The 27,402-nt window shown below is 43.4% G+C and overlaps 5 protein-coding genes across 7 annotated transcripts; 3 read left to right on the forward strand and 2 right to left on the reverse strand.

Moving 5' to 3' along the window:
* Positions 1-2,595: 2,595 nt before the first annotated feature.
* morn2 (MORN repeat containing 2) lies at positions 2,596-3,816 on the reverse strand. Its single transcript, XM_070854220.1, has 6 exons — positions 3,810-3,816; positions 3,678-3,704; positions 3,536-3,586; positions 3,357-3,463; positions 3,126-3,262; positions 2,596-2,698 (listed from the first exon to the last, which is right to left on the reverse strand). Exons 1-6 carry the CDS (start codon positions 3,814-3,816, stop codon positions 2,596-2,598), a joined length of 432 nt encoding a protein of 143 aa, XP_070710321.1.
* Positions 3,817-5,062: 1,246 nt separating this feature from the next.
* Positions 5,063-13,858, forward strand: dhx57 (DEAH (Asp-Glu-Ala-Asp/His) box polypeptide 57). Its single transcript, XM_070853701.1, has 23 exons — positions 5,063-5,263; positions 5,396-5,704; positions 5,829-6,029; positions 6,182-7,065; positions 7,179-7,363; positions 7,476-7,597; positions 7,816-8,011; positions 8,160-8,284; positions 8,473-8,606; positions 8,735-8,789; positions 9,072-9,286; positions 9,420-9,536; positions 9,643-9,739; positions 9,928-10,101; positions 10,245-10,445; positions 10,688-10,964; positions 11,070-11,165; positions 11,275-11,358; positions 11,572-11,709; positions 11,809-11,883; positions 11,964-12,098; positions 12,180-12,380; positions 12,592-13,858. The coding sequence occupies exons 1-23, from the start codon at positions 5,067-5,069 to the stop codon at positions 12,733-12,735; spliced, it is 4,362 nt and encodes a 1,453-aa protein (XP_070709802.1). The 5' UTR covers positions 5,063-5,066; the 3' UTR covers positions 12,736-13,858.
* On the forward strand, positions 13,084-14,345 carry LOC139222246 (small lysine-rich protein 1). The gene is made up of 2 exons (XM_070854221.1): positions 13,084-13,095; positions 14,085-14,345. The coding sequence occupies exons 1-2, from the start codon at positions 13,084-13,086 to the stop codon at positions 14,343-14,345; spliced, it is 273 nt and encodes a 90-aa protein (XP_070710322.1).
* A 196-nt stretch (positions 14,346-14,541) lies between these two features.
* stmp1 (short transmembrane mitochondrial protein 1) lies at positions 14,542-15,976 on the reverse strand. The gene is made up of 3 exons (XM_070854052.1): positions 15,837-15,976; positions 15,472-15,525; positions 14,542-15,125 (listed from the first exon to the last, which is right to left on the reverse strand). Exons 1-3 carry the CDS (start codon positions 15,849-15,851, stop codon positions 15,054-15,056), a joined length of 141 nt encoding a protein of 46 aa, XP_070710153.1. The 5' UTR covers positions 15,852-15,976; the 3' UTR covers positions 14,542-15,053.
* Positions 15,977-16,228: 252 nt separating this feature from the next.
* Positions 16,229-27,393, forward strand: LOC139221635 (dynamin-1-like protein). Of its 3 annotated transcripts, XR_011585893.1 has the most exons (20): positions 16,229-16,330; positions 16,798-16,939; positions 17,334-17,380; positions 18,289-18,360; positions 19,529-19,615; positions 19,991-20,153; positions 20,341-20,461; positions 20,891-21,022; positions 21,440-21,646; positions 21,861-21,981; positions 22,184-22,339; positions 22,430-22,519; positions 22,632-22,724; positions 23,332-23,385; positions 23,739-23,819; positions 24,640-24,771; positions 24,872-24,981; positions 25,927-26,086; positions 26,185-26,394; positions 27,370-27,393. XR_011585893.1 is itself a non-coding variant. In XM_070853556.1 (19 exons), the coding sequence occupies exons 1-19, from the start codon at positions 16,229-16,231 to the stop codon at positions 26,239-26,241; spliced, it is 2,127 nt and encodes a 708-aa protein (XP_070709657.1). In that variant the 3' UTR covers positions 26,242-27,243. The 3 variants fall into 3 exon arrangements, 2 of the variants coding, with proteins under 2 accessions (XP_070709657.1, XP_070709658.1); XM_070853556.1 differs by lacking the exon at positions 27,370-27,393 and having other exon boundaries at positions 26,185-27,243; XM_070853557.1 differs by lacking the exons at positions 23,739-23,819; positions 27,370-27,393 and having other exon boundaries at positions 26,185-27,243.
* The last annotated feature ends 9 nt before the right edge of the window (positions 27,394-27,402 follow it).

Raw genomic sequence — 27,402 nt, forward strand, 5'->3', positions numbered from 1 at the left:
AGCTGTTAGTGTATGGGTTTCTTTGTGAACGTAAAAAGTATGAGTGTGTAGAAAGAAAAAGAAACATTTGGAGTAAGAAATAATAAGAATCCTCTGGAAGAAACTGTATCCGACTTGTTAGGCCGTTTAAAGTGCAGAGTCTGTGCTGTTCCAGGTATCTTAGAAACTATATTTGCATTTTAGATCTAGAAATAATAGAACCAAATCTGTAATCACCGATGCCATCCATGATTTGTTTGTGTTTGGTTCCATAGAAAAGCTCAGGGGAGCAGCTGTGCTCTGCTCTTTAATGGAGGTGGGAGGTTAATCAGGAGTACGTTTGCCAAAACAGCCATTTAAATCTTTGCGCTTGTCAAAGCGGGTTCTAATTACACTTTTCTGATTATACATGCATACTTTAACTTAAGGACTTGTACTACAAATGGAGTTTCAGAGTGTGTTATTAGTGCTCTTACTTCAGTAAAGAATCTGAGTGCTTCCTCCACCACCACTGCTGCACAGCTGAGCTTTTCTGTGGAACCATATGAGGCAAATCGAACCTCAGCAATGATCAGAATAGCAGCATAAAATGTACAAAAGGTTAATTGCGACCCCCCCCCCCCCCCCCCCCCCCCCCGCACTGCTTCAACCCACCGACTCCCCCCTCCATCTGCCCCTGAACAGCACAACACCTGAAACCTCTGAGCTCCTTGGTGGTGGCCTTGGTGAAGGCTTTGCCACGCTTGCTTGGAAGAACACAGCTGTGACAGAAATGGTGCTGTTTTTCTAGTTCGTCCTCACTTGTCGTTCCTCACTTCACGTCCAACTACCTATGCGGGGCTGCGGAAGGTCAGAGCTCTGGAGCGTTTCCTGGAAATAACTGAAACCGAAGCACACAAACAAGCACAGAAAACAAAGAGCATGGTCTCCGTTTTTGTCATATCACTCCTGCTTGGTTCAGATTGTTCTCTGCTTGCCTCAAGGGGTCAACAGCAGTCGCGTATTATCTTTGTATAGAACAATAATTTTGACAGTCAGTCCTCTCTGTAAATGTGCATGGCCACTACCTGTTCACCTTTAAATGTGGTATTTGGAATGACTATTTTTTTTGTCCAATGATGTTTCCAGCACAGTTAGACGTGTATTTTTTCCTCTCAAAGTTCTGCATTACAAGGGATTTATTTTTCTTCTCCGGGAAAGGCGAAATCTTTAAAAAAATGATATTGTATACTTTATAGATTCTCAGGTTTATGGAGATTATATATTGCAAAGGTTTTAAAAGCTTCCTCGCCATCATCTAGCTCACTTCCTGTAGTGATGAACACACATTTATCATCACATTCTTGTACTAAAAAAACACCTGAAGCACTAAACATTCACTGTGTGTGCTGAACACAATAATTCATGGTGAGTTTGTATTTGCGTCAGTTACAAGTTCAAATGTATTTTTTTGTATCTTGTGCCAAATTTGAGTGCCATTTTCTATTTTTATTTCATTGCTGTTGCCTCCGTGATCATATTTAAGGTTTTTCATTCAAGTCATCACTGAAGGTTTGCAATACAAAAATGTTATTTTCTACCTAAAAATTGTACAATCAATGAAAATTGTTGTATCTGGTACAGTATTCTGCCACACGTGTTTAGCATTGTATGGATGTTACTACAGTATACTGCACATGTGTTTTTGTTACACACATTTCTGTATAGGCTAGATAAATACTCAATACTGAATTTGTTCAGGGGTATGTGCAATTACAGATCCATAGAGGCATTATTCAATAGAATGACAAATTACAATATCAGAGTTGCTCATTAAACAGCGTTGAACAGTTGTGATTGTCTGTGAAGTGAGTAATCGCGAGCTGAGGGAGTCGTGCAGGGTTGCAGAGCTGGTTCACACACAAAGCTGTGCACAAACACACACACACACCCCAACACTGAAGGTCAAACTGACCACACACTTGCATCACATGACAGTTCCTCAGGCCAATGTTCCAACAGTTGAAGTGCAGCTGTTGGTGGACGGGGACCAGAGCGTACGCCCCTCTGTGATTGGCTGGTGGTAAAGATGTAAAACCGCTCCGTGCTCGTCCTTCATCTTGATGGAGTCAAACTGTCGGGGTTTTGTACAGGTTCTTTTCTAGTTGAGTGGTAAAATAAACCGTATTTTCCATAGATGGAGTCCAAGCTGGTAACAAAACGTGTGGAATGGATGCAAACTTGCCACCAGTCCTCCTGGGTTTATTTGCGTAGCATGACATGTGAAGCAGAGTGATGGATCAGGAAAATGAATGTGGTGAGTGAAAGGAGGCTTATACAAAGAGACACTTGGTGTGTCGGAGCATCGCTGCCAGAAAAGCAGGAGAGAGTGACTCCAGGCTGGAGACATGACTCACTGATTCCACCAATACACAGAAATACACTGATATGTATGATCTTTGTAGGCAGGAACATCTGCCCTCATTTAATACAGTAAATATATTCATCACATGCACAAAGACAGGCTACACATAGTGAAAGCACGCACCTTTTTAGATGATGAGTCCTTTCTAATGCAGTTTTAACATTAATGTAGAATAAATAATATAGTGTTTTATACAAAAATCTTTGTTTTGTCTAAATGTTGTGCTGCATTTTCAAGCCTAGCGCTGCTTTGCCGTGGAACTCCCCCGTCCAAACCAGTCCCTGTGTGTTAGTGAACGACCCTTGTCCCTCCAACCTAGAACAATACACCAGTTAAGACGATGAAAAAGTATTGCATGACACGACAAAAGCATGGAGTCTGAATATTTCCCCCCAGAAATAACTCATATTGTTACTCATACTTTAAAAACTGCCAAATATTTGGAACGTTAGCAAGTGCGTCTATTATAGTAAATGTGAATAATGTTGTCATGCAATTTAGCTTTTTCTCTCACCCATGCAACCATATTTTTAATATATTAAGATGCACTAAACCACCGATTGCTTTGGAATTGTCCAACTGGAGCCTTGCTGGTATATTCTGGTAATGAAAGAAGTCAACTTGGACCAGTGAATGTCACTTAGACAAGTGTTCAATCATATGGAAAATCTTAAAGGACATGGCTGTTTGTTTCACATTAAAAGAGTGGCACAGTTAGAGCGCAAAGTGGGCTGCTTTTTACCTGTTTTTGTGAAAGTGACCTTTGTAAGTAGAGCCGTCTGGGAAAGCGTATGTTCCCGTGCCGTGGTACATGTTGTCTTTGAATTCTCCTTCATATGTCGCTCCAGAGGGATGCTGCAGGGTCCCTCTGCCATGCATCTGTAAGAGAGAGAAGGAGATAGAGAGAGAGCATACAATACCACAGAGGATATACGACCATACAGACATCAGAGCCAGCTCAGTAAATACATACCATGTCTTCATGCCACTCTCCAGTGTACACGATGCCACTTGCTGAGGTGTGTTTTCCAGTGCCGCTCCTCACCATCACCCCTGATGCAGACCTGCTGCACTCCCCCTCTGTGGAGAGGAGGTGTTGACACAGATCCACGCAACTGTAATGTATGTGTGTAAAGCTGTATCATCACTCACCATATTGATCTCCATTTGGGAAAATGTAGGACACCTTTAAAGGTCCTTCCCCTGTAAACAAATACACTACATTCACCTCAGCTGTCACATCAATGTGCACAATTAGCAAGTGTGAAACTTGGATATTTACCTTGATATTTACCTTGAGGAAAGTCCGTTTCCTTCTTGCCTGAAAGTGAGAATGGTACAAAATTAGACAGCAGATAGGAGGCACAGAAGAAGTTTTGTGTGTTTTCTGGGTGTTAGAAATCAGATTTTCACAATCACACACTACCAGACATCCGTGACAGCTTCGCCCCGCTGGCAGATGGCTGCCAGACACCGACAGGAAAACTGTCTACCGGCCAATTTGTGGAATGAGAAATATCAAACTACTGATTAAAAAGTTGTGAAAGCGACACAAGCCAACTCTGCGCTATATTTGCTCTCTAAATCACTCTAAAAATAACTCTAAAATGAGCAGTGGACTCTCTATGTTGCGCTGACGGCTAGATGCAAACTGTAGTTACCATGGTTACGGGTTTGGTGCAGAGCTAGCTTAAAAAAAGTGTTTTTTTATATAGCAAAAATTAAATTTAGCTAAACATATCCCGCCTTTAATTTACCCCAACTACCTTAATTTTGTTAAATAACACATTTACAAAAGTAGTATGTATTTGCTGAAACATTACAGGACACCGGAAAAGATACTTTGAACTCTGAGTTTCGACCAATGAAAGAGCTGCAGGCTACCGGTGGTCGGAACAGCTGTCTCAGGTTTGTTCATGCTTGTTATGAAAGTAAAGTTTTTTTAGTACTTTTATTTACTTTATCGCTTCTGGCACATTTCCGTATTTTTATGGCATTGTTAAGCACTTAAACCTCTCGACGTGACTTGTGAGAAAGCTTCTCTCAGCTAGCTAGTTACGCTAAATCTGAAGTGAGGAGTGAGCTTGCTAGCTGTTAGCTTGCTAGCTAGCTGAAGCTTGATATACTTTACAGACTTTCAATGCGACGCTGTGTCTGATACGAGTCCTGCTCTTCTGTAACTTTCTAGAGAAAAACATTGTCAGTCAGCCAGTCAGGGGTGGAGTTGAGTTAAATGGACATCGCCCTAGTTGGGCTTGTTGGTCTGCCTGCCCAGCTTGATTGCATAATTGTAGCCACCAGCGCTGTGTGTCAGCCACCATCTCATTGCTCGCACTAGAGCTGAAGTGCCACAACGAGCCACCCCACAGCGATGTGCGACTCTGTGCACTGCAGTGGATACAGTATCTGCCCGGGTCCGCAACTAGCAGCTCTCTCCGATGTATCCAGGATTATAGGGATACTCCTAGAGCTGAGGAGATTTATTCAAACTAAGCATTTTATGACTCTCTTCACAGATTGTTTGCTGCTATGAAAGGACACTGACGGAAGGTGAGTGCACTTTGGTCTGACAGCAGTTTGTGTTAATCAGTCCATAATGTGTTGGTGCTGATGCTTTGAGGCTAGACTGCTTCAGAATATACGATCTGTGATGAAACTGCTCATGTGTGTTTTTAACAGAGAAATGAATGCAAGGAGAAGGGGTGGGAAGCCAAACAGAGGAGGGGGGAGATTTAACAAGCCAAAAGGAGGTAGAGGTGGTGGTGGTGGTGGTGGAGGAGGAGGCGGTGGAGGTGGAGGTGGAAACAGGAAAGGAGGAGCTGGTCACTGGGATGACGATGATGATTTCAGCCTTGATTTTGGACCCTCTCGTTCCAGCAGGTATACATATATAGCAAAAGTATAATCAGATTTAAAATCTATCACTATGTTGCTCATATCTTGCTGATTTCTTCTTTTATCCCCATCTGTCTTCTTCCCACCTCTCTTTGTTTACCTGGCTTGGCTTTGCAGACCTGGCAGAGGGCGAGGCGGTGGCGGCGGCGGCGGCAGTAGCAGTGGGCGTGCAAGTGGCAGGGATGGAGGAAAAGGAAGGGGAGGTAGAGATCGAGAAAGGGACAGCAGAACTGGTGGGAAAAGCAGCGGCAAGGCTCTCCCAAAGTCCCTGGGGAGGACCAGAACATCGTCAAAGTCAGGAGACAGCATCAGGCCGGAGATGAGCGCCATGCCCTTGCAGAGGATCTTCATGACTAATGAGAACCAAGAACAACTCAAGGAGCTGCTGCGGGATCTACAGAGCCAAGACTTTGATGAGCCGTATGAGTAAGTACATTCAACTTTGTATGTTAAAAGAGGCTAATTGGAATGACAGTAAATTACATTGTTTTCATTAAGTGATTTTTCCAGTGCAAGTCTATGTGAACTCATGTCATCCTCTCTGCCTCAGTGAATCTGGTTCTGATTATTCGGGGGAAGGGGAGGAAGAGCTCGATGAGTTGGACCACCGTGAGGAAGGCCAGTATTGGGCCACTAACGATGACCCTGTGGAGAGAGCAGAGAGCCCAGAATGTGAGCCATATGAGTCTGGTGATGAAGGGACCACAGCTGAACCTGTCATCTCATTATTTGCCATAGGAAAACTCTGCAGGTGATGTACAGATTTATTTCTTATTGAGGATATTTGAGTTGATGGTCATCCGTCCTGCTTTGATTTAAAGCCACTGTTTTTTGTCTGCTGTGCTGGTTAATATTTAACTTGGCTTCTAACTACCTAATTTTTGTCATATGTCTATTGTGTAGGTATGGCTTTGACAGGGAGCGCAGCAAGCGGGCATTGGAGTCTGGTGGAGGAGAATTTGGCACCACTTTGGAGCAGCTCCTTTGCCAGGTTTTCAGCGAGTGCTACGGTCAGAAAGCAGTTTACCCTCATGGCCTCGAAGGGGTGCCTATGGATGAGTGTTTGAGCCAGAGGCAGGAAGAAGCTCTGGCCCTTACAGCCATTTACGGTGAGCGCTTTAGCGAGCGCATTGCTAATGCAGTCTGGACAGTAAGCCTGGACCTCTCGTTCCTCTCAGACAAAGCTGCCAAAAATGGTGGCAAAGTCAGAAGGAGAGGTGGAGAGGCTGTTAACATCCGTGATGTCTGCCGATTCTACCTGAAAGGGCAAGGCTGCCGTTTTGGGGACAAATGCAAGTTCAAGCACCAGCTTGATACAAAGTCTGATACCCCAGACCCTCAGGGCCCAAGCCAGCCTGGCTTCAACAGCTATTCTCCTCCTGAGTATGAACTAGAAATCCGTTTCCCCAAGGGAAACCGTTACCCGTTTCAGGCACCAGTAGTCGCCTTCAGCACCACCGACGAGTCCCTCGGGGCAGCAGGGAGGCTCAGCGTGACTGAAAGATTGTTTGGAGAAGCATTGGCTGCGGCTAAGAGCAGCGAGCCTGTGGTTTACACCCTGATCACCTTATGTGAAGATGAAACTACGATGATGGAACTGCTGGCTATCAGCCATCACAAATACAGCACGCCACCGCCTATTGTGGTTCCTCCACCCTCTCTTGCCATAGCAAAGAGTAAAAGCACGAGGAGCAATGCTTCTGAGGAAAGCAGGAGTAGTAGCAGCAGCAGTAATCATACCAACAGCAGAAGGACTGCTCCACCTACCAACCAGAGACCCACAGATGGTAAGTCAACAAAATGTACTTTATATTATGTACTCTGTTTATCAACACATACAGCTCAGCACTAATGTTTATGTGTCTATGAGTTGAAATCCCATCACCTCTGTCTGTTAAAGTGAAAGAGACAGGAGAGGCAGAGGAGCTGGATGAAAGGGATGAGGAAGACGAGGATGAGACTGTTCCAGTCGAGACTGAGAGTTATGTCAATCTGAGGAAGAAGATGGTGAATAAGCACAACCTGAAGATGGACAACATACAGCAAGAAAACGGCAAGCTGTGCCGAGAGTTTCAGAAGAAACAGGTAATAGAAGAGTGACTGACAAAAAAAATAACATGCTGTCTTTACATTTGATCTTAATCCTCCCTAACATGGTTTATGCTCGTATGTGCCCTCCATCCTTCTGTTCCCTCAGTCATCCAGGCGTTTCAGGTCCATGTTGGAACAGAGGAAGAAACTGCCTGCTTGGCATGAAAAAGAAAACATCCTCGACCTGTTGGACCGGTGCCAGGTGCTGGTGGTCAGCGGGATGACTGGGTGGGTCACACAGGAGGCATAAAGTGTTGGCATTCACAAAGACAACTGTCTTCATACAAACTTGATTGGTTTGATGGAAGGAAAGATGAAACTGAAATGAGGACAGAAATTGATGCTGCTCTGTCACAGAGTACTTTTTATAGACAATAAAAGAGGAGTTTTTGCTCAGCCTATTCATAATTCTGTAACTGATATGATTTTATATTTCATCTGTGCAGGTGTGGTAAGACCACTCAGATCCCTCAGTTCATTCTGGACGCCTCATTAAGTGGTCGAGCGGAGCAGGTGGCCAACATTGTCTGTACTCAGCCCCGCCGCATCTCTGCCATCTCTGTGGCCCAGAGAGTGGCACAGGAGCGAGCGGAGTGTTTGGGCAACTCAGTGGGCTACCAGATCCGCCTAGAGACTGTCAGGGTACGGGCACATTTGAACATCTGTACATTTGTACATCTAGTATGGATCATCCTGAGCATAATGTCTTAAACAAAACACCAAACCGTAGTATATGCAGCCAAGCTTTATATTATCAAATAATTACTTGTACCTCTCTTGTCACTGTCAGTCGTCTGCCACCAGACTGCTGTACTGCACCACCGGAGTGTTACTGAGGAGGCTGGAGGGCGAAGCAGACCTTAAAGGCGTCACACACGTCATTGTGGATGAGGTGCACGAGCGAACGGAGGAGAGGTGAGATTATGGAGATCACTCGCACATAGTCCAGAAAATGTGACACTCTTCATGTCACTTAACAGCTTTTTTAAATTTCAGTGATTTTTAGCTTCTCAAATGGACAAATAATATTTAGAAACTTCTTCTTTGTAGCTATTTTTCTTTTGGTCACTGTCCGTCTGTCTGTTTCATCTTTTCTTTGTCAGTGACTTCCTGCTGTTGGTATTAAAAGACCTGATTGTGCAGAGGCCAGACCTGAAGATCGTTCTTATGAGTGCCACACTTAACGCCAACCTCTTCTCTGACTATTTTTACAACTGTCCCACTATCCACATACCAGGTAATCAGCCACTTGTAGTACCTGGTTTAGACATGATGTGCTCATTACATGCAGTGTACAACTGAAACATCTCGCTCCATGCATTGTTTTGTTTTTTTTTCCTGCTCAGTGAATTTATCTAATTTCAGGGCGTACTTTTCCCGTCGACCAGTTTTTTCTTGAAGATGCCATCGCTAAAACACAGTAAGACCATCTTCTTTCAGTACAACAAATATTTAACCAAACTCAACTGGTAGATATTTTTACAATTTGTCTCTAAGAATGTTTAAGGATACAGTTAAGTGCACTGGCTTAAAGTCGTGTGAAATGTATTATTATAGCATTGTATCACAAATTAGCCTCAAGGAACTTTACAGTCTAAAGGGAAAGAGAGACAAGGACAACATATACACAAAGGAGAGGAAGAGAGAAAGAAAGAAAGATCCAAATCCCAATTTATCATCTCAATTTAATACATTTTCCCAGCTATGTCATTGAGGATGGCAGCCCTTACATGCGCTCAGGGAAACAGAATTCGTCTTCCACAAGTGGGCGGGGAACCAGAGGAGAGCCGAGGGACATGGTGGACGACCTGGGTGACGACTTGTGGAACTTCACGTCCTTCTGTAAGAAGGACTTTGTCAAAGACTCCATTCCAGACCAGCAGCTCAGCCTGCAGGACCTCACAGTCAGATACAATGGTGAGTTTAGAACAAGTATTGCAACTAAACTGTGGCATGGGTTCTTTAAACTGTACATCCACTGTCTCATCCAAATAAACCGTCGTTGTCTGTTTATGCATATGTGTTCCATTTTGTTTGGCTGTTGATGCAGACACTAAGAAGTCTGTGCTGAAGACCATGCATGCAATGGACCTGGACAAGATCAACATGGACCTGGTGGAGAGCCTGCTGGAGTGGATTGTGGATGGAAAACACAACTACCCTCCAGGTAACAATCACACATGTGTACTCACTCTTCTAGTCGAGGTGAATTCATGACTCCTAGAAGCCTCAGTTTCATTATTTTGGCATAATGTTTTGGTTCCTGTACCCAGGGGCAGTGCTCGTGTTTTTGCCAGGCCTGGCTGAGATCAAGATGCTCTACGAGCAGCTCAAGTCCAACAGGATGTTCAACAACAGGGGCGCAGCCAGGTCTGTCTCTAAAGCCAACTTCAGCTCCTCTTGTTAGTGTTTATGAGGGAATAAAATTCAGGCTCTGTCATCCTGGCAGCTGTTAATGCATGTGGCTGAAATGATTGATTATTTCATTTTTAGTATCATGCAAGATGTATTGTTTGTGGTATAAATAAACACCAATGGATGTGCTTTCCTCTTGTTAGGTGTGTGGTGTACCCACTCCACTCAACCCTGTCCAATGAGGAGCAGCAGGCAGTGTTCAGCAGGCCCCCAGACGGTGTCACAAAGATCATCATCTCCACCAACATCGCAGAGACCTCGGTAACCATTGACGACGTGGTGTATGTCATTGACTCTGGCAAGATGAAGGAGAAAAGGTAATGGTCAGCTAAAGTGAACAGACATTATGTTGTAATATTAATTGTAATTGAACTGCATTTTTGTTGCCACGCAACCAGAGACACCAGACATTTGATATGGATACTGTTAAAACTTATTTTATCTACGTGCTTTACTTCAGGTATGATGCATCTAAAAGCATGGAGAGCCTGGAGGACTCGTGGGTTTCACGGGCCAATGCACTGCAGAGGAAGGGCCGAGCAGGCCGCGTGGCCTCAGGGGTCTGCTTCCACCTCTTCACCAGCCACTGCTTCCAACACCAGCTGGCTGAGCAACAGCTGCCGGAGATCCAGAGGGTACCTCTAGAGCAGCTCTGCCTCCGGTAGGTCCATCTGTCTGCCCTTTGCACAGTGCCAGCCTGCTTTGTAGCCTCTGTAAATGTAAATAATAGAGGTTTATGTTGACATGACATGACTATTGGGATTTATAGTTGGAAATGGAAACTTGGTCAGTAGAAGGTCCTCTTTCCAGTTGGGCCTTACCTGTAGCACCATGTTGGATTTTAGGATATGCAAAACGATATTTCCCCACACTAGTATTTACCATTTTCCCCGTCTCCAACAGAATAAAAATCTTGGACGTGTTTGCTGAGCGGTCGCTGGAGTCAGTCTTCTCTCGGCTCATCGAGCCCCCGGCGATGGGAAGCTTGGATGCAGCCAAGCAGCGCCTGCGGGACCTGGGAGCTCTGACTGCAGACGAGAAGCTGACCCCGCTGGGCTACCACCTGGCCTGCCTGCCCGTTGATGTGCGAATTGGAAAACTCATGCTGTTCGGTGCCATCTTTCGCTGCCTCGACCCGGCGCTCACCATCGCTGCCAGTCTGGCCTTCAAATCACCGTTTGTAAGAAACCGCTTGTCACTGTTGAGCGACCATATGTGTCACTCCGTAGCGTCACAGTGCTGATTTTAGGAACCTTAAACAGACACTTTCTATTTTCTTTTCCAGGTGTCTCCATGGGATAAGCGGGAAGAAGCCAATGAGAAAAAACTGGCCTTTGCTGTGGCCAATAGTGACCATCTAGCTTTACTCCAGGCATACAAGGTACTGACTGGACAGGTCTCTCTGGAAAAATAACACTAAATATATATCTATATGTATGTAAGTGTAGCTTTTCAAATGATGGATGTAATGGATTTTCCCTCTGTTGCAGGGATGGTGCTGTGCTGCAAAGAATGGCAACCAGGCGGGCTTCCTTTATTGCAAGGAGAACTTTCTGTCTTGGCGAGTCTTGCAGGTCAGGCAGCGCTGTCTGAACCTCCTAAAACACTCTCTTCTATAATTCTGTAATGCTAATACACATGGAGTTGTTTAGTTTTTATTTTTGTAAAAATACCTTCGCTTCACACATTAACGTATGTAGATGAATGGCTTTTTTAACTTAAACTCCACATTTAAACAAGTGACATGAGTCTAGTTCTTGGAAAAATCTATGTCGTGCCATCTGCAGGAGATCGCCAGCCTGAAGAGGCAGTTTGCTGAGCTGCTGTCTGACATTGGCTTCATCAAAGAGGGACTTAGGGCCAGGATTATAGACCGCATGAGCTCTAAAGGCACTGATGGTGTTCTGGAGGCTACCGGCCCTGAGGTAACACACATTGTAGTGCTGGAAGTGTTTTATTTCTTATTGCAGTTGTTTAGTCTTATAAAGAATCTGATAGTAAAGATGAATATCATTCCTTTCCAGGCTAACTTGAACTCAGAAAACATCCGGCTGATGTCCGCCATGCTTTGCGCCGCCCTCTATCCCAACGTGGTCCAGGTGAACATTCATTCTATCCGTCCCTGTCGCTGAAGCCAGTGACGAGTATGAAACTCATTGTTTGAACCTTTTTGTTCCAGGTACGAGCTCCTCAGGGGAATTACAAGATGACCAGCAAAGGAGCGATGAAGATGCAGCCCAAAGCCAACGAGCTCCGCTTCATGACCAAGAACGACGGCTGCGTCCACGTGCACCCCTCGTCCGTCAACTACACGGTGAGATAAGAGAGAAAAGATGTGGCGCTGTATTCAGCATAGAAGCGGCGATGCTTGTGACTCTCTCTCTCTGTGCTCCAGGTTCGCCACTACAACAGCCCCTACCTGGTTTACCACGAGAAGGTGAAAACGAGCCGCGTCTTCATCAGAGACTGCAGCATGGTGTCTGTGTACCCGCTGGTGCTGTTTGGAGGTGGGCAGGTCAACATGGAGCTGCACAAGGGAGAGTTTGTCATCTCCCTCGACGACGGATGGATTCGGTTTGCTGCCGCTTCTCATCAGGTCTGAGAGGAGAGAGAACGGAGATTAAATACATGTGCATGACATTTTTTAGCTTAAAGTTTGCTGATAAATAAGCATGGCCCAAATCTTAGTGAGCATTACAAGAACATTATAAAGGCTAAAAATACACAAAATTATTGTATGATTCAAATGAAAGTACACAAATGAACTTGGCTCTGTAATTGTTTGTGTGTGTGTGTGTGTGTCCCAGGTGGCTGAGCTGGTGAAGGAGCTGCGCTGGGAGCTGGACCAGCTGCTGGAGGACAAAATCAGGAACCCGAGCATGGACCTGTGCAGCTGCCCCCGCGGCTCCCGCATCATCCACATGATCGTCCACCTCATCTCCACACAGTAGCCCCGCTACTCAGCGCCCCCTTTTGGTCACCCTCAAGGGCTCAAGTGCGCGGAGCTCTGCAGTGGAAACGTCTTTCCGCTCCTGCATCACTGCCACAAAGTGATTCTAACAACACATTTCTCCATCAATAAGGGAAGCCGGCATCACTGCACCACCCTGCTGCCACCTAACACTTGGTATCAGTTTACACAATAACGACGCTATTAATGTGCTGCTGCACGAGAAGCTTATTTTGCCTCATAAGAAAAATATGGCTCTATGCAGGTGATCTACAGACCTCCATCGTTGTTACTGCTGGAATCAAGTGCTTCTCGCTATTTTCACAAGTCTTATTTTGACACTTATGACATGTTAACAAAAGTACTACTACTGTATATGCAGTAAATTGGCAGACAACTGATTGTTGAGTTTGTTGTCAGATATAATTTGTACACAGTGCATTTTTAAGTTGAGTTGTGTGTGTGTCTTGCTCACAACTGAGAAGTTTCTTGGGTCCATATTGGATTTGTTATTCTCACAGTGACTGCATACTTGTTATGGTTGTGAATATTTATCGGTTTTGCATGATTGAGAGATCCAAGAGCTTCTGCATGGTATTCAGTTGTTTTACATTTACTGAATGTATTGAAATGTTCCAGTGATGTCAAAACTACTCTTTCACAATGTGAATGCAAGGGCTTTTTAAATGAGGAGAATTTGGTGAGAGCTGCCAAAGAATTTGAAAGAATATTGTCTTAACAAGTGATGAATCCCACAGCACTAAAAATAAAAAAACAAGATAGCTGTCTGTTGGCTTTTGTTTGAATTCTTACGGACATTTAGCTCTCGCCTTTTCCACTCATGTCTAGTTAAGCTTTGTGTTGCATTTGAAGTCTAGCTGCGTCTTGGATGCAACAAAAGAATTTACAGGCTTGCTGGAGAGGCCAACCCCTTCATTCAGGAGTCTGTTTGGTCTCTACGACAACAGCACATAAACAAATGGGGTATCACTGTCCCAGTTGAAGCCATTCAGTTGCCACTTACAACAGTGCCAAGCCCAGAACTGGTAAGATAAATGTATATATTTTAAATTTGTGACCATTTTGAGTGCTGAAACTGTTTAGAGAAAGCACTGTATGTAATTCCTCACCAATAAATTATGTAATTTATATGAAAATACAGTTCTGCTGTTGATTATAGCGTTCTTCTGTGTACGTATCTCATTTTACAGATGGGTGAATAATCTCTCGTCATAGTGACCTGCACATCTTTTACTATGGTAAAGTATCAGGACTATCCAAACTATCCATTGTAGTCAAAGTAAAGGAACCACACTTAAATGGAGTAAATCACTTGTATTTTCTTCAAAGCCCCCCAAATCCAGGAAATCAAGGTCCCACAGTTCAAGGCCCACCAAGAAGACTGGGAGTCCAAAAGTGCACAAAAAGAGGTCCGCTAGTGCCAAATCCCCCAAGACAGAGGTGGACATCCTCAGCGCAGCAGCCATGGAGAATGTGTACTACATTGCCCACAATGCAGTGGACTGCCTGGAGTTCAGAGGCTTTGGGTGGCCACAATCAAATAAAAAGAAGAAAAAGAAGAAGGGAATGAAACGGAAGAAGAAAAAGTAGATAATCATTTTTGCCAAAGCCATGATGATTTTTCCCCCGTTTTTGGTCAAGGTGTGATAGTGAAATTGAAATATCCTGCTCATGGCACCATCTGGTGGACACATTTGTAAAAGCTCAGCTGAAGTGAACCAAGCTCTGACTGTTGGAAATTGTGCCATTGAAACTTTACTTCATTCATGAGGCAAAGACTTAAGAATATATTATCAACAACTTTATTATGAGCTCAGTGCTAATGTCATAAAAACTTTGACAGTTGTTATTGAAGAGTTGGAACCTTGTGAAAGAACTCTGTGGAATACAACACCAAATGCTCTATCAATATTCACTTTTTTAGAGAGCATTACATAAACCTAATGTAGAGATATTGAACATCATGTGTCAGTTAAAACACCACACTGCATCCTAGAAAAGGCAAGCCAACGGTGCCATGATACTGAACTTAAAGTGATCCCACTAGTAAGCTGTAATATTCTTTAAATCCAGTCTTTGCGCAATTTATCTTCATAAAAAAATAGGTTACAATGAGAACACGCCTATAAAACTAAAGGAAGAAACAAATGTGGTTCCAGGCACTGTTAATATTCTCATATATATTTTACATTATCAATCCTTTTATCAAATGTAGACTTATAACATTATAAAGCTGTAAAATAAATAGTTCCTCTCCAGAGTCCATCTGTTCTTGCTTGCAGCATGGTCCCACTTTGCTCACTCTGGGGGCTTCTTCTTGGCCTCCACGTCTTTCTTAAATGCATCGATTTTCTTGGCTATGTTGGGAACCTAGAGAGGAAAAAGGAGCACAGTCAACAACAACAACAACAACAATCTGATACACATATAGTTGTCCACTTATAAGCTACAACTAGCTAAAACTAATGCAGCCCATTGCAACAGCCCTGCTATAAATCTCACCTTTTACAGAGGCGTTGATTCAGCTTTAACTGTGTTGCATTTTTTAAAAATATCTATTTCTATCAATAAGGATGCCCTCACTACTGATTATAAAGTAGACTGTAATGAGGATCTCCTCCAGCACCTGACCAGACACCCTTAGTTTGACCTGCGGAGGGCGTGACAAGCATTAAACTCGTTGAATTCACATTATTTATGTTTCTGAACAACTTACATCATAGTTTTGGGCCAGGTACATCCCCACAACATTCCCCAAGGTGAAGCCAGCCTGCAAAACAAGCAACAAAAGGTCATTCAAGGCAGAAATATTTGACTTACTGGCAGAGTAACATCACCACGGTTGAATAATAGCGATATTTAAAGTTACATTTACGAGGCGACACAGTTAAATGTTAGCTGTATATGTGTGACACCCACTTTTCAGTTTTATTTACATACGTTACAGAAGAGACTTTCCTCTAACACCGTCAAGACTTTGCACACAAACTCATCACTTTTGCTAGCATGTTAGCTAGTTTAGCATCTCCCAGCATCCTAGCAAACGTCGCTGTCAACCATGATAACGTCACTTAAACTCACCAGAAACTGCAGCATGGTGGGATAACGAAGGGTTGACAACAGCACGCCAATTTACTGACTTAAAAACAGGCAGTAAATTAAAGGTTAATAGTAGCAAGTCAACCGGTCTACTCGGCTAACGAAGTTAGCCCGTCATCAACAATACCAATACGCATGCGCGAGAAAATCAAATCAAAGAGAAACTATCGCGTTATTTTCTGACCACATGCTCTTGTAGTCTCTTTCTGAGCCTGAGCTATACTTGTTCCGCATTAAAGGACTACATCTCCCAACACCGCACGAAATCTACTCATTCAGAGGGTGTTGTTGCAATGGTGGTGTCGGTGGGACATTGAATGACTTTGGCTCCATCACGAAAATAGCTCGTTTATTAATTTTATTCGGCAGCGAGCATGGAGGCACTTATCCCCGTAATAAACAAGCTACAAGATGTATTCAACACAGTGGGGGCGGATATCATACAGCTGCCGCAGATAGCAGTAGTGGGGACTCAGGTAAAATGCTCTGAATGTGTGCATTTGTGACATGCTAGCTAGATAACCTTGTTTTGCCATGATGCATGCCCAGATAAAGATACCATTATTATTATTACTACTAGTAGAAATATACCTGAGGCGCAGCTTTTAGAGCAATAATGAATATTCAGATACCAAAATAAATTGAGGCCTGTTTCGAATCTAATTTTGCAAAGTCTGCACTGGCATTGGTGGTGAAATCTATTTTCACCATCCTCAATCATTGCTATTTTGAGAGCCTCATCACACACTATCCTCTGTTAGCCAAAAATCAGGTCACAGCATGAGGAAAAGACAGGTGCAATTAGCTGTGTTGGCTGCAGTCCTGATCCAGTATGGCACCATTGGAGGGCCATGCTGGGTCTGGTGTGTGGATGTGGCCTGCTTGGTTTGGTTTGTCCTTCCTCTAACATCTAACACCTCTAATCTGCTGTTTGTGTCTCCAGAGCAGCGGCAAGAGCTCCGTGCTGGAGAGCCTGGTGGGCAGGGACCTGCTCCCCCGGGGGACTGGTATTGTAACCAGGCGACCTCTCATCCTCCAGCTGGTCCATGTAGATCCTGGAGATGCAAGGAAAAATGATGAAAGCGGTAAGCACCCAAATCCCTCTAATCTCAGCAGTGTTTCACACCAAGGAGTCCACTGATTACTCCATAGTAGTGTTTGGATTCAAGTTCTGTCTTTGTCGCTGTCTTTCTTAATCGCTTACAGATGCCAGAGTGTGAAAAAACAGTGCTTCACAAAGGTGCTATGTGCAGGTGTCTTCTTATTTGTGCTCCCTCCTCCTTAAAGCCACACCTGTAATTCCAGCTGCTTTATTCGCCAAAACTGTCATCAGGTGTCGATCCTTACGTTAGCCGTGCTTGCGTAGCCTCCTCCACACAGTAGTCGTCTTTGAAGCTGTAATAGTGAACATGTGTGTTTGCCTACTTTGAGAATGAGAGGCTCTAACTGTAACTCGTATTGTTTTATTATGTTTCACAGGCAGAGAAGGTGAAGAGTGGGGCAAGTTTCTGCACACGAAAAATAAGGTATGAATTTTATGAGTCAAAACATTTAAAGAATAACATATTTTGGGTTCGAAATGAGCGGTAGGACCAAAATGTTTTGGAATTGGTGCAGCAGATCAACTCAGCTGGCAGCCGAGAACAGGCGGCGAATGGCCTGCAGTGGCTCTAAAGTAATCCTTTGAGGCAGTTCTGTCCGATCAAAGTACATCCACCTGAAGTGCTTGTTTTTGCCACTAACAGGCTTAGAATGTTATTCGAAGTGTCTGACAACATCACTGAAAGGATCCCTACAGAGATAGACCTGTAAGATCATTTTTGTTTAATCAGAAATAGATGTCTTATCGCTTGGCTCATACCCACCAGACTCCATTGACAAAAATGGTAATTTCTATGTGGGAGTTGCTGGTCTACCACTGTCTCAGTCAGTCAGTTAGTTTGTTTGAATTATTGTGTGACTTTGTTTTTTATAGGGTTAGTCCGGATCCAATACAGTATGTGTGTAATACACAATAACATAAATGTACTAACTGATCGAGGGAGCAGTAGACCTCCCGTGTTCTGCAAGGTAAAATGACTGTTTTTGTCAATGGAGTCTGGATTTGAATAGTGTGATATAACAGCTGTCTCTGGCTAAACAAAAAGGATCTTACAGGTCTCTTTCCACAATGTTGTCAAACATGTTGAATAACAATCTGAGTCTGTCAGAGGCAAAAACAAGCACTTTCAGTGGATGTATTTTAATCGGATGCAATGTTTCCCAAAGGGCCGTTCTCGGCTGCTGGCTACTCTACCTGTTCCTAAAGTTTTTGTACCTAACAGTCATTTGAAACCCAAAATATGTAAAAAAAAAAATAAGGCTCAGGTTTAAAAATAGCAGATTTATCCTTTGATTAATACTCTTGATCCTTTATTTGTTTTCCTCTTTGCAGATCTACACGGATTTTGATGAAATCAGGCAAGAAATTGAAAATGAAACAGAGCGAATATCTGGGAATAATAAGGTGAGAAGTGAACTGCTAATAAAGGACATTAAGAGATGTCAAGCAAAGTCTTGTTTGTTTTCAAATGAAAGAATAACAATAATCAAACATACTCAAAGCTATGTATGTGAATTAACGGAAGAGCTTCAAGGGAAATTAAATATTAAGTCCTGTAGCAGCAAATAATGGGAGGCAGACACACGGAAAATGTACTCCATTGTTCTTTTCCAAGTTAGAAAACAAGGTGCATAGCTGCAGGCAAACTAAGGGTTCGTGACTAACACATGTAGAGAGAATTAGAATAACCCAAAAGCAATGAAATTAAATCATACATAATTGTTTTTCCCAAAATCTGAGACTGTGCGGAAAGGGTTGACTCAGGATGTAGCCCTGAGCTGAGGAAACTGGCTTTCACAGCAGACCTTGTTTAGTATGTTTATCAAATTTGAGACCACAGTGGAAAATCACACCAACGTTTTTTGGTGTGTAGCTCAGGGCTGCGGTGGCCCAACGTGTGTGGAGATGCTTCTAGGTAGCTGAAAGGAAGGAAAATATAAGAGACTTGGTATCATTTAGGACTGTAAAACTTTGGGTTATTTACATAATCGTGGTTCTCTGAGTAGCATGAATGTCTCCCATTGGGAAAGTTTCCATTTTTCTCATTTACAACACTTTTCTGAAGCTTCTTCCAGAATCCTATATATTCAAAATATTCTGTCCACTGCACGATAGAAACAATTTTTGACCTGTTGTAACTTCTTATCCTAATCCAAAAATCGATGGAGCTGGTGGCTGCCTGGTTAGGAAACAGAGTTGCAGCTTGAGAAATGTTTATCCACGTGTTCATAGGAGGCTTTGAGGTGTTATAAGTGTTGTTTCATGACCTTCAGGGTTTGTTAAACATCACATGGTTTTTATTTTATTTTTTTCTGAGAAGCGGATGCTCAGCTCTGTGGCACAAATGTAACACTGATACACAAGAGGCACAAATGGAGGCCACAGTGCACACCCTGAAGTGTCAAAGAGAGTTGAATTATTACCTATAATAATATTATTGTATTATCAGAATTGACAGCCAGTAGGAAAACACAAAAATTGCACTCCAGAATTTCTTAAAACACCTTCTGTGAAACAGTGCGAAGCTGTTAAATCCACAGTACACGTCTGTTCTTTTCTCGTCCCTCTGCAGGGGATCAGCGATGAACCCATTCATCTGAAGATATTTTCTCCTCACGTTGTCAACCTCACACTGGTGGATCTGCCAGGAATCACTAAGGTAACACATGCTTTACTTCCTACTTCCTGCTCCCCAAGACAAGGCTTTGATCATGTCGCACCCCTGGAGACATTTGTGATACAACCCTTAAAAACCAAGATTTACCAGATATGTCGGGTCACTGGTGTCAGTAACGCTGTCTGTGGATGCTTTTATGCATTTAATATTTGCGGTTTTCTGGGAATCAGTAACTCCTTCTTGATGTTTCTAAACCTGCTGTCAAAGCCTGAGTGTGCGCAGGCTTTGATTCTAGCCTCATTAGTTCCTCCCCTCTGGTCGAACATGTGTTAATTTTAAAAACCCCTGCTGTAGTTTCTAATGACCTGAACTGATATCCACTGTGTCTTTTCCTTTAATTGGTATTGTTCCCTTCAGGTGCCCGTGGGTGATCAGCCTAAAGACATTGAGGTTCAGATAAGAGATCTAATCCTGAAGCACATCTCCAACCCCAACTGCATCATCCTGGCTGTCACCGCGGCCAACACGGACATGGCCACCTCGGAGGCCCTCAAGGTGGCCCGGGAGGTCGACCCGGATGGTAAGAAAAACTGAAGGGAGACATCATCCAAAACCATTATGAAAATCCAATCATTTTTAAGGCTTAAATCCGCGTTTATCAGCTGACTTTGATCAAAACAGCGAATTGTAAAACAGATGACTAATAGAAGGTGCTGGTAGCTATTTATGTGATGTTGACCTTTTTGTAAATGAATGTGACTCCCCAGGCAGGAGGACGCTGGCTGTAGTGACCAAGCTGGACCTGATGGACGCTGGCACTGATGCTATGGATGTACTGATGGGCAGAGTCATTCCTGTCAAGCTGGGCCTCATCGGAGTCGTCAACAGGTCTGGAAAACTGTATTTACTGCACTGAATCAATAAAATCAATAAATCAATCAATCAATCAATAAAAGAAGTCTAAGTCTGAGTCTAAGTCTGACTCTGAACATGAAACAATCCATTACTTGAAATGGAGGCTGTGCAGACAACAGTGATGAGTGTACTATAATACATTTTTAATGCTGGTATATCAATATATAATATATATAAATTGATACAAACTGCCAGCTGTAAATCTGTTGTTTAGTTTAATGAACATCAGTAACCATTATTTTCCATACAAAAACACATGCAGACTGATAAACTGGACATTAGGCAGCATAATAAGTACAATCTAAGAAGATATCATGATAAATAGATGTATACAATTGTCTACCATATGCTCTTTATTTTTCAGGACTAATTGTTGGTTTATAATTGTATTTAAACTTTTAGGAGCCAGCTGGACATCAACAATAAAAAGTCTGTGGCCGATGCCATTAGAGACGAACATGCTTTCCTGCAGAAGAAATATCCATCTCTCGCCAACCGAAACGGAACCAAATACTTGGCCAGAACTCTTAACAGGTAACTGTGATTGTGAACGTTAATGTGTACATCGTTTGATCGGGGTTGCAGACAAAAAACAGAACATTTTCAACCATGTTTGTGCTTCTGTTAATTTGTTTAAGTATTATTCAGACGGGTTCAGACTTTTTGATAGTAAAGGTACTTTTCAAAAGAGGCCAGGATGAGAAAGTTCAGGACACTCTGCAAAACGCATGAACTAAACGAATGGTTCTGCAGCTTGTTAGAGTGCAGAATGCTTTCATGGTGGATCATTTTCCTTTGCTAGGCAGTATTCCCTCTGTGCACCAGGTACCCACAGCCGCTCTTAATGAAAATATAAATCATTCTCCGTTTTTCCAGGACAGGGAGTGTACAGAGAATATGATTTTACATGTCTGCCTGACAACCAAACCCTCTGCTCTTGCATAATGTCAGGCTGCTGATGCATCACATCCGAGACTGCCTCCCAGAGCTGAAGACACGGATCAACGTCCTGGCAGCCCAGTACCAGTCCCTGCTCAGCAGCTACGGCGAGCCCGTTGAAGACCAAAGTGCCACGTTGCTCCAGCTCATCACTAAGTTCGCCACAGAATACTGCAACACCATAGAGGGCACGGCCAAATACATCGAGACGGCAGAGCTGTGAGTACCGGCGGCTCTCCTCAGCTCAGCCACATGGTGATGCTGTTGCTCCAGTGCAGGGAAAAATGAGCAAAACAACTGCATTGGTTTCATCATTTAATATGATACGACTTGTTAGTTGAGGCACGCACAGCCTCAGTGAAGGAAGAGCTGACAGGAGAGCAGGCCACGGGGTTCACATCACAGCTAATATCCCCCCGCTGTTATTTTTCAGGTGCGGTGGAGCCAGAATTTGTTACATATTCCATGAGACTTTTGGCAGGACATTGGAGTCTGTGGATCCTCTGGGAGGCCTCAGCACCATAGACATCCTAACAGCCATAAGGAACGCAACCGTGAGTGCTGCTGTATTATCTCATAACTGCCACATCATTAAGGCCACTGGAGCCATCAGTAGTTCAGTGAACAGAAACATGACTTTTTTTTCTTTGAACATACAGCCTATTCGGCTGCTTTTGTTTTCTCTCACTTAACACGAGTTGCTCTGGGTAACAATCGCTAACCTACAGCTCCATTCGCCCCCCTCACACACATCAGGGCCCACGTCCGTCCCTGTTCGTACCCGAGGTTTCCTTCGAGCTGCTGGTGAAGAAGCAGGTGAAACGCCTGGAGGAGCCCAGTCTGCGCTGCGTGGAGCTGGTCCACGAGGAGATGCAGAGGATCATCCAGCACTGCAGCAACTACAGCACACAGGTAACCTGCTCCGTCAGAGCATGTGGATCACACCCGTTTTATCTTCCCCTCACACACAGACATTCATATTCCTCATGTTTGCCCCTGCAGGAGCTGCAGAGGTTCCCTAAGCTACACGAGGCCATTGTGGAAGTAGTCACCTCCCTCCTGAGGAAGAGGCTGCCCATCACCAATGAGATGGTACCATCACATTCATCTCTTTTTGCTTCAGTGCTGTCATTATCTGTTAGGTTTCAGTATTTAACGAGAATCAGATCATTTGATGGATAAGTTGTCTCTCTTCTTATCGTAGGTGCACAACTTGGTTGCGATAGAGCTGGCCTACATCAACACCAAACATCCAGACTTTGCAGATGCCTGTGGGGTCATGAATAATAACATTGAGGTCTGTACTCATAAATTTTTCTGATAGAATAAAGAGAGAAAATATGCAAACCTGACATTTCTTATTTGTAGGCTTGGGATTATGCAGTATAGTAGTATTCTTAGGTATATAAAAAGTATTAAATGCCATTCTGAATGTATGGAAGTAAATAAAAGCTGCAATATTTTCAGGATTTTCAAGCAACTGTTATTAACTGTAATGAAATATTTATTTTGAAACAATGTTATTTAGACACTTAAGTTCACTGTGAAGAATTCAGGTTATTAAAGTTTTATGCATTTAAAAGGAGATTTAAAGGAGAATTTAAACCATATAAAGTCAAGTAGTAATATATTTAAATGTGAGAAATTCAGTTTACATTTTTACAGGTATTATGGATTGATTCTGTTGGATCAATGGATCAATTTCACATTCAGTTTCTTAGAAGATTCAAATTATTACGGCCTTTCTTTGAACCTTTATTATAGGTGATTCTTTAGACCAGATAAAATGTATTTTTAATTAGCAGAATGGTCCGTAGAAATGAAAACGTTTCTTTAAGGAGTAGGATAACCTTTGTCTTTTTCTGTATATTATTGTAAAGTATTGAAGATTTTGTTCTTTGTAGGAGCAAAGGAGGAACAGGATGAGGGAGCTGCCTGCTGCAGTGCCCAGGGATAAGGTAAAAAAAAAAAAGAAACCTTATTTAGAAATACAATAACAGCAGCTCATCTGTTCTAATATTTGGTTGCTGTCTGCAGCGTCCTGAGTATAAAAGGAGCTTGTGCAGTGTTAATCACTCATAGCTCTACAGGATGAGGATCTGTGAACCAAATGCCTCGGATAGTTTCCATCGAGGAATTTTATCCCACATCTCCTCTCCTGCTCTCAGAAAGCCTCCTCTCCTCCCCGCAAATGACTTTCCACTGCCAGCCTCCTTTCCTCTGTCTTTCCACATTTCTTCTCAGTGCTTTTTCTCTCTCTCTCTCTCTCTCTCTCTCTCTCTCTCCATTCCCGATCTCATATTCCTGCTAGTCTGCTGGCAAAGGCACGGCTGGCCCAACTGCGGTTTCTGGCGAGCCCCCTGCGTCTGGAGCAGACATGGACGGTGCCAAGGTGGGCACGTAGGCAGCTCGCTGGCTCTGTGCGGGGCTGGCTGCGGGGCTGGTGGTGGGGCATGGATGGATGAGCATGGGCTGCTGGCATGCACTGTGGTCTTTGTCTGCTGATGCCGCGCTCTGGTTTCGCTCTCCCTCAGCCTGTGTGGACTTGCACTAACAACTGTTGTGTTTTCTGCAGAATCTGTTTCCTTAAAGTTGGTCCACCTGTCTCAGAAAAAGCCTTCCTCTCCCTCTGTTTCCAACCTTTTAGCACTTTTTTTTTTTTTTACTTAATTTATAGGAGCTGCATAATAGTGGAAATTCTAAAATGATGTACCATGTAAAAGTGCACATTTTAGGACAATTACTATTCTTTTTTGTTAGCCATGGGCTCTAGGGATGGCAATGTTGGTCAGTCCACCACCGTGGTCCAGACTGAAATGAAATTTTGTGTATTCGTGATCCCAAGAGGATGAACCCTACATAGTTATAATAAGTAGTCCTTCTAATTCAGTTCCCCTCCTCGCTCTGGGAGCAGTAGAGGCGTCGCCCCGATTTCATCTCCAACACGAAGTAATTTAATTCTGTCGGTCTGTACTGTGGTCAGTTTTTTTATGTTCAGCTCTTGGTCTCTAATATCTTTCTGTGTCCACGCCTGTTCGACTTGTGTTTGCACTATTGCGTATGAACTGGTCAAGGTTATCATGCTTCATACCTTAACCACCCTTTCCCTGTGAACCCTACTGACAAGCGGAGGGTGCTGCTCTAATAATTTACTGGTGTGGGTGGTGTAGCGACGGTTAATCTTAATTTTTCTTGTGTTTCTGGCTCCTCAGGCCCCAGCAGCAGGGCCCCAGGGCGAGCAGGACGGCACAGGGAACTGGAGGGGAATGTTGAAGAAAGGAGAGGAAGCCCCCGGCTCCGGACCTGGAAGCCCTCTGAAAGGAGTCGTCAACCTGCTTGATGTGGTAACTAAACCTACGCCCATCAGCAGGCCCCGTTATGAAAACTACAGCATTTTTCAATGCTCGAGCGATTGATAACGTCGTCTCTCTCTTTTCCCTCAAGCCTGTGCCGGTTGCCAGGAAGCTGTCGTCACGTGAGCAGCGGGACTGTGAGGTCATCGAGCGCCTCATCAAGTCTTACTTCCTCATCGTTCGCAAGAATATCCAGGACAGGTAGGCCAGCTAGCCACTCTTTAAGTCTGGTGTTTTTCTATATTACATGAATTGAACCAACTAACAAATCTGTGAAGCAAAAGGCCTCATGTAGCTTATTCCTCTGTGCCACAGAACCTCATTATTGCCCAGAAAATTTTAAAAGGCATACATGAGCCACACTGTTGCACTTCAGTTTATTTTGATTCAATGCTAAGCACACCATCCTGCTTCTCTAAATACTGTATTAATCCACGGCTGAAAATAGTCCCGAACACATGCACCATTTACTCCTTTTTTGAGTTGTGTTTGCTTAAAATTAAAGTGCTCAGCTGTAAATTACTGAACCTTTTCGAAAGATGATATAAACATTTACCGTTTTGTAAAGATTAATGCCAGTAGGAACCAATGGGCTTTGAGCTGAGAGCCATAGACCGGATAAGGAAGTGGGAAAGAATAGAGGGTCAGACTAACTTTTTTTTTTTTTAATGGAACTTGTGTACTATAAAAATATGGAGCATCATCAGCCTTCTCCTTTAAAATGTCTCCTTTTCCTCTTGAGAATGTTTTCACACTACGGTTATTAAACCTAACCTAACCTCACCACAACAACAACAACCAACCAGCTGTTGACAGCTACGGCTGGAAAGCAGGAACCCATTTGTCCTACCTGCTTTGATATAATCACTTGTCATATTTGTTTTATGTGATTTGACTTAATTTGATCCTGTCTTTGACTTGATCAAAGTGAGTTTGTTTGTTGGAGTGCAGAGCTCTCATGAGCTCAATAGGGATTAATATATCATATTTAATTGATTGCTCATATTTCGACAGCTTGATACTTCCTTCACGGCCACCTGGTGGGTCAAACTCGCGCCCCTCCATCTGGGGGACATCACAATCACCATGCCATTTTGCCTCCTTGTTCTCAGCCATCTGTTTGCCTGTTTCCTCTCTGCACTGCAGTGTGCCGAAGGCAGTGATGCACTTCCTGGTCAACCATGTGAAGGACAGCCTCCAGAGCGAGCTTGTTGGCCAGCTGTATAAATCTGGCCTGCTCAATGATCTGCTGACTGAATCGGAGGACATGGCCCAGCGGCGCAAGGAGGCCGCCGACATGCTACAGGTACCAGCCTCCCACCTCGTAGTGTCTAGCTCTCCCCAATGAATTGAGGTTCCTCTGTGTGCGATTTCATTGCTTTATTCTTTGAATGTTGTCCGCAGGCGTTGCAAAAAGCCAGTCAGGTGATCGCAGAGATCAGGGAAACACATCTGTGGTGAAAAATCAACAAAGGGAGCAGAACCTGATCTGTTATCAACCCTCATCATCATGCCTAAAGGGCCGACGCTCCATGCACTCATCATGTCTGAACATGAAGTTTTGGATTTGCAGCCGTGAAAATGCACTTGTTCTGATCCCTGCTTCAGTGTACAGTAGGTATCATACTGGCTCACGAGCTACCTGAAAGAAATGTAAGTTAAGTTAATTATTTAAAATGCCTGGTGTTGTTGAGTTTATGAAAATGCACTGCCTCCGTCAGCTAATGTTCAAGGTAAGATTTTAGAAACCGTAGTTGCCACCTGCAGTTCTTGGAGGGGGTCGAGAGTGCAGCCAAAGGCAAAGTACTTTTCACTTTTGACAGACTGTGGTTAACCAGAATGGAAATGGACTCTTGTGTGAAGTGGAAATGAAAGGTTTAATGCCACTCTGGCAGCTCCACAAAGCATTTTGCAAATGTGTTGCCTTTAGGTCATAAAACAAAATTAGAAATGTTATTCATCTCTTCATCTGCAACCTTTTCATCTAGGAGTAGCTGTCGTGTCAAACCATGGAAAGTCATAGCAGGGATTCGTTCACTGAATTAAAACACTAACAGTTGACTTGCAGTAACTGTTAGTCCTCTTATCTGTGTAAATACTCCCTCATACTATGTTTTTTTGCACTGGTGTCACCACACTGTACTGTATAGGAAGTCCACTATCCTGACACTGTATCGCCATCAGAATCTTTATTTATTAACGTGTTATTTAAATGTGTGGATAATGTAATGAGCACTATCGTAGCTTACTGCGGTAGGTCATTTAATTATGTTTACATATCGCTGCCTCCATGTGAAATTTATGGTGCACTGTGGTTCTCTGTGTACGGTTCCCAAAAGAATAAAATAGAGCTATTTTATTGCCAGTTGAGTGATTTGGATTCGTTTGCACTCAAGCTGTTACACTAACAAAGAGACAGTGGGGAGAAAATATCCATTAATTCCAAACTTAAAACCACACAGACAGGCCCCACGCGGCTCAAAAGCACAAAGATTTTTATTGTATGTCTAAGAGCAGCTGTTGCAGAGCGGTTTTATTGTTTATGTGTACATTAGTGTCGTCAAAGCCAATACCGCTGCTTATTTTCAGACACTTCCTTGGAGAACTCCAGCGGATGTTTGC

The sequence above is a fragment of the Pempheris klunzingeri genome, chromosome 22 (assembly GCF_042242105.1).
Source record: "Pempheris klunzingeri isolate RE-2024b chromosome 22, fPemKlu1.hap1, whole genome shotgun sequence".
In the NCBI taxonomy this organism is placed as follows: Eukaryota; Metazoa; Chordata; class Actinopteri; order Acropomatiformes; family Pempheridae; genus Pempheris; species Pempheris klunzingeri.

Excerpts from the sequence above, each read along its gene's own strand:
- dhx57 (XM_070853701.1), top strand. The coding sequence starts at position 5,067 with ATGAATGCAAGGAGAAGGGGTGGGAAGCCAAACAGAGGAGGGGGGAGA. Across the intron at positions 5,705-5,828 it reads GACTTTGATGAGCCGTATGA|TGAATCTGGTTCTGATTATT; the intron begins GTAAGTACATTC and ends TCTCTGCCTCAG. Across the intron at positions 8,790-9,071 it reads GATGCCATCGCTAAAACACA|CTATGTCATTGAGGATGGCA; the intron begins GTAAGACCATCT and ends ACATTTTCCCAG.
- stmp1 (XM_070854052.1), bottom strand. Across the intron at positions 15,126-15,471 it reads ACCTGGCCCAAAACTATGAT|GTTCCCAACATAGCCAAGAA; the intron begins GTAAGTTGTTCA and ends TTTCCTCTCTAG.
- LOC139221635 (XM_070853556.1), top strand. The coding sequence starts at position 16,229 with ATGGAGGCACTTATCCCCGTAATAAACAAGCTACAAGATGTATTCAAC. Across the intron at positions 19,616-19,990 it reads ATCTGCCAGGAATCACTAAG|GTGCCCGTGGGTGATCAGCC; the intron begins GTAACACATGCT and ends TGTTCCCTTCAG. Across the intron at positions 26,087-26,184 it reads AGGCCGCCGACATGCTACAG|GCGTTGCAAAAAGCCAGTCA; the intron begins GTACCAGCCTCC and ends TGTTGTCCGCAG.
- morn2 (XM_070854220.1), bottom strand. Across the intron at positions 3,587-3,677 it reads GGAAACGGACTTTCCTCAAG|GGGAAGGACCTTTAAAGGTG; the intron begins GTAAATATCAAG and ends ATTTGTTTACAG. Across the intron at positions 3,464-3,535 it reads CCCAAATGGAGATCAATATG|AGGGGGAGTGCAGCAGGTCT; the intron begins GTGAGTGATGAT and ends TCCTCTCCACAG.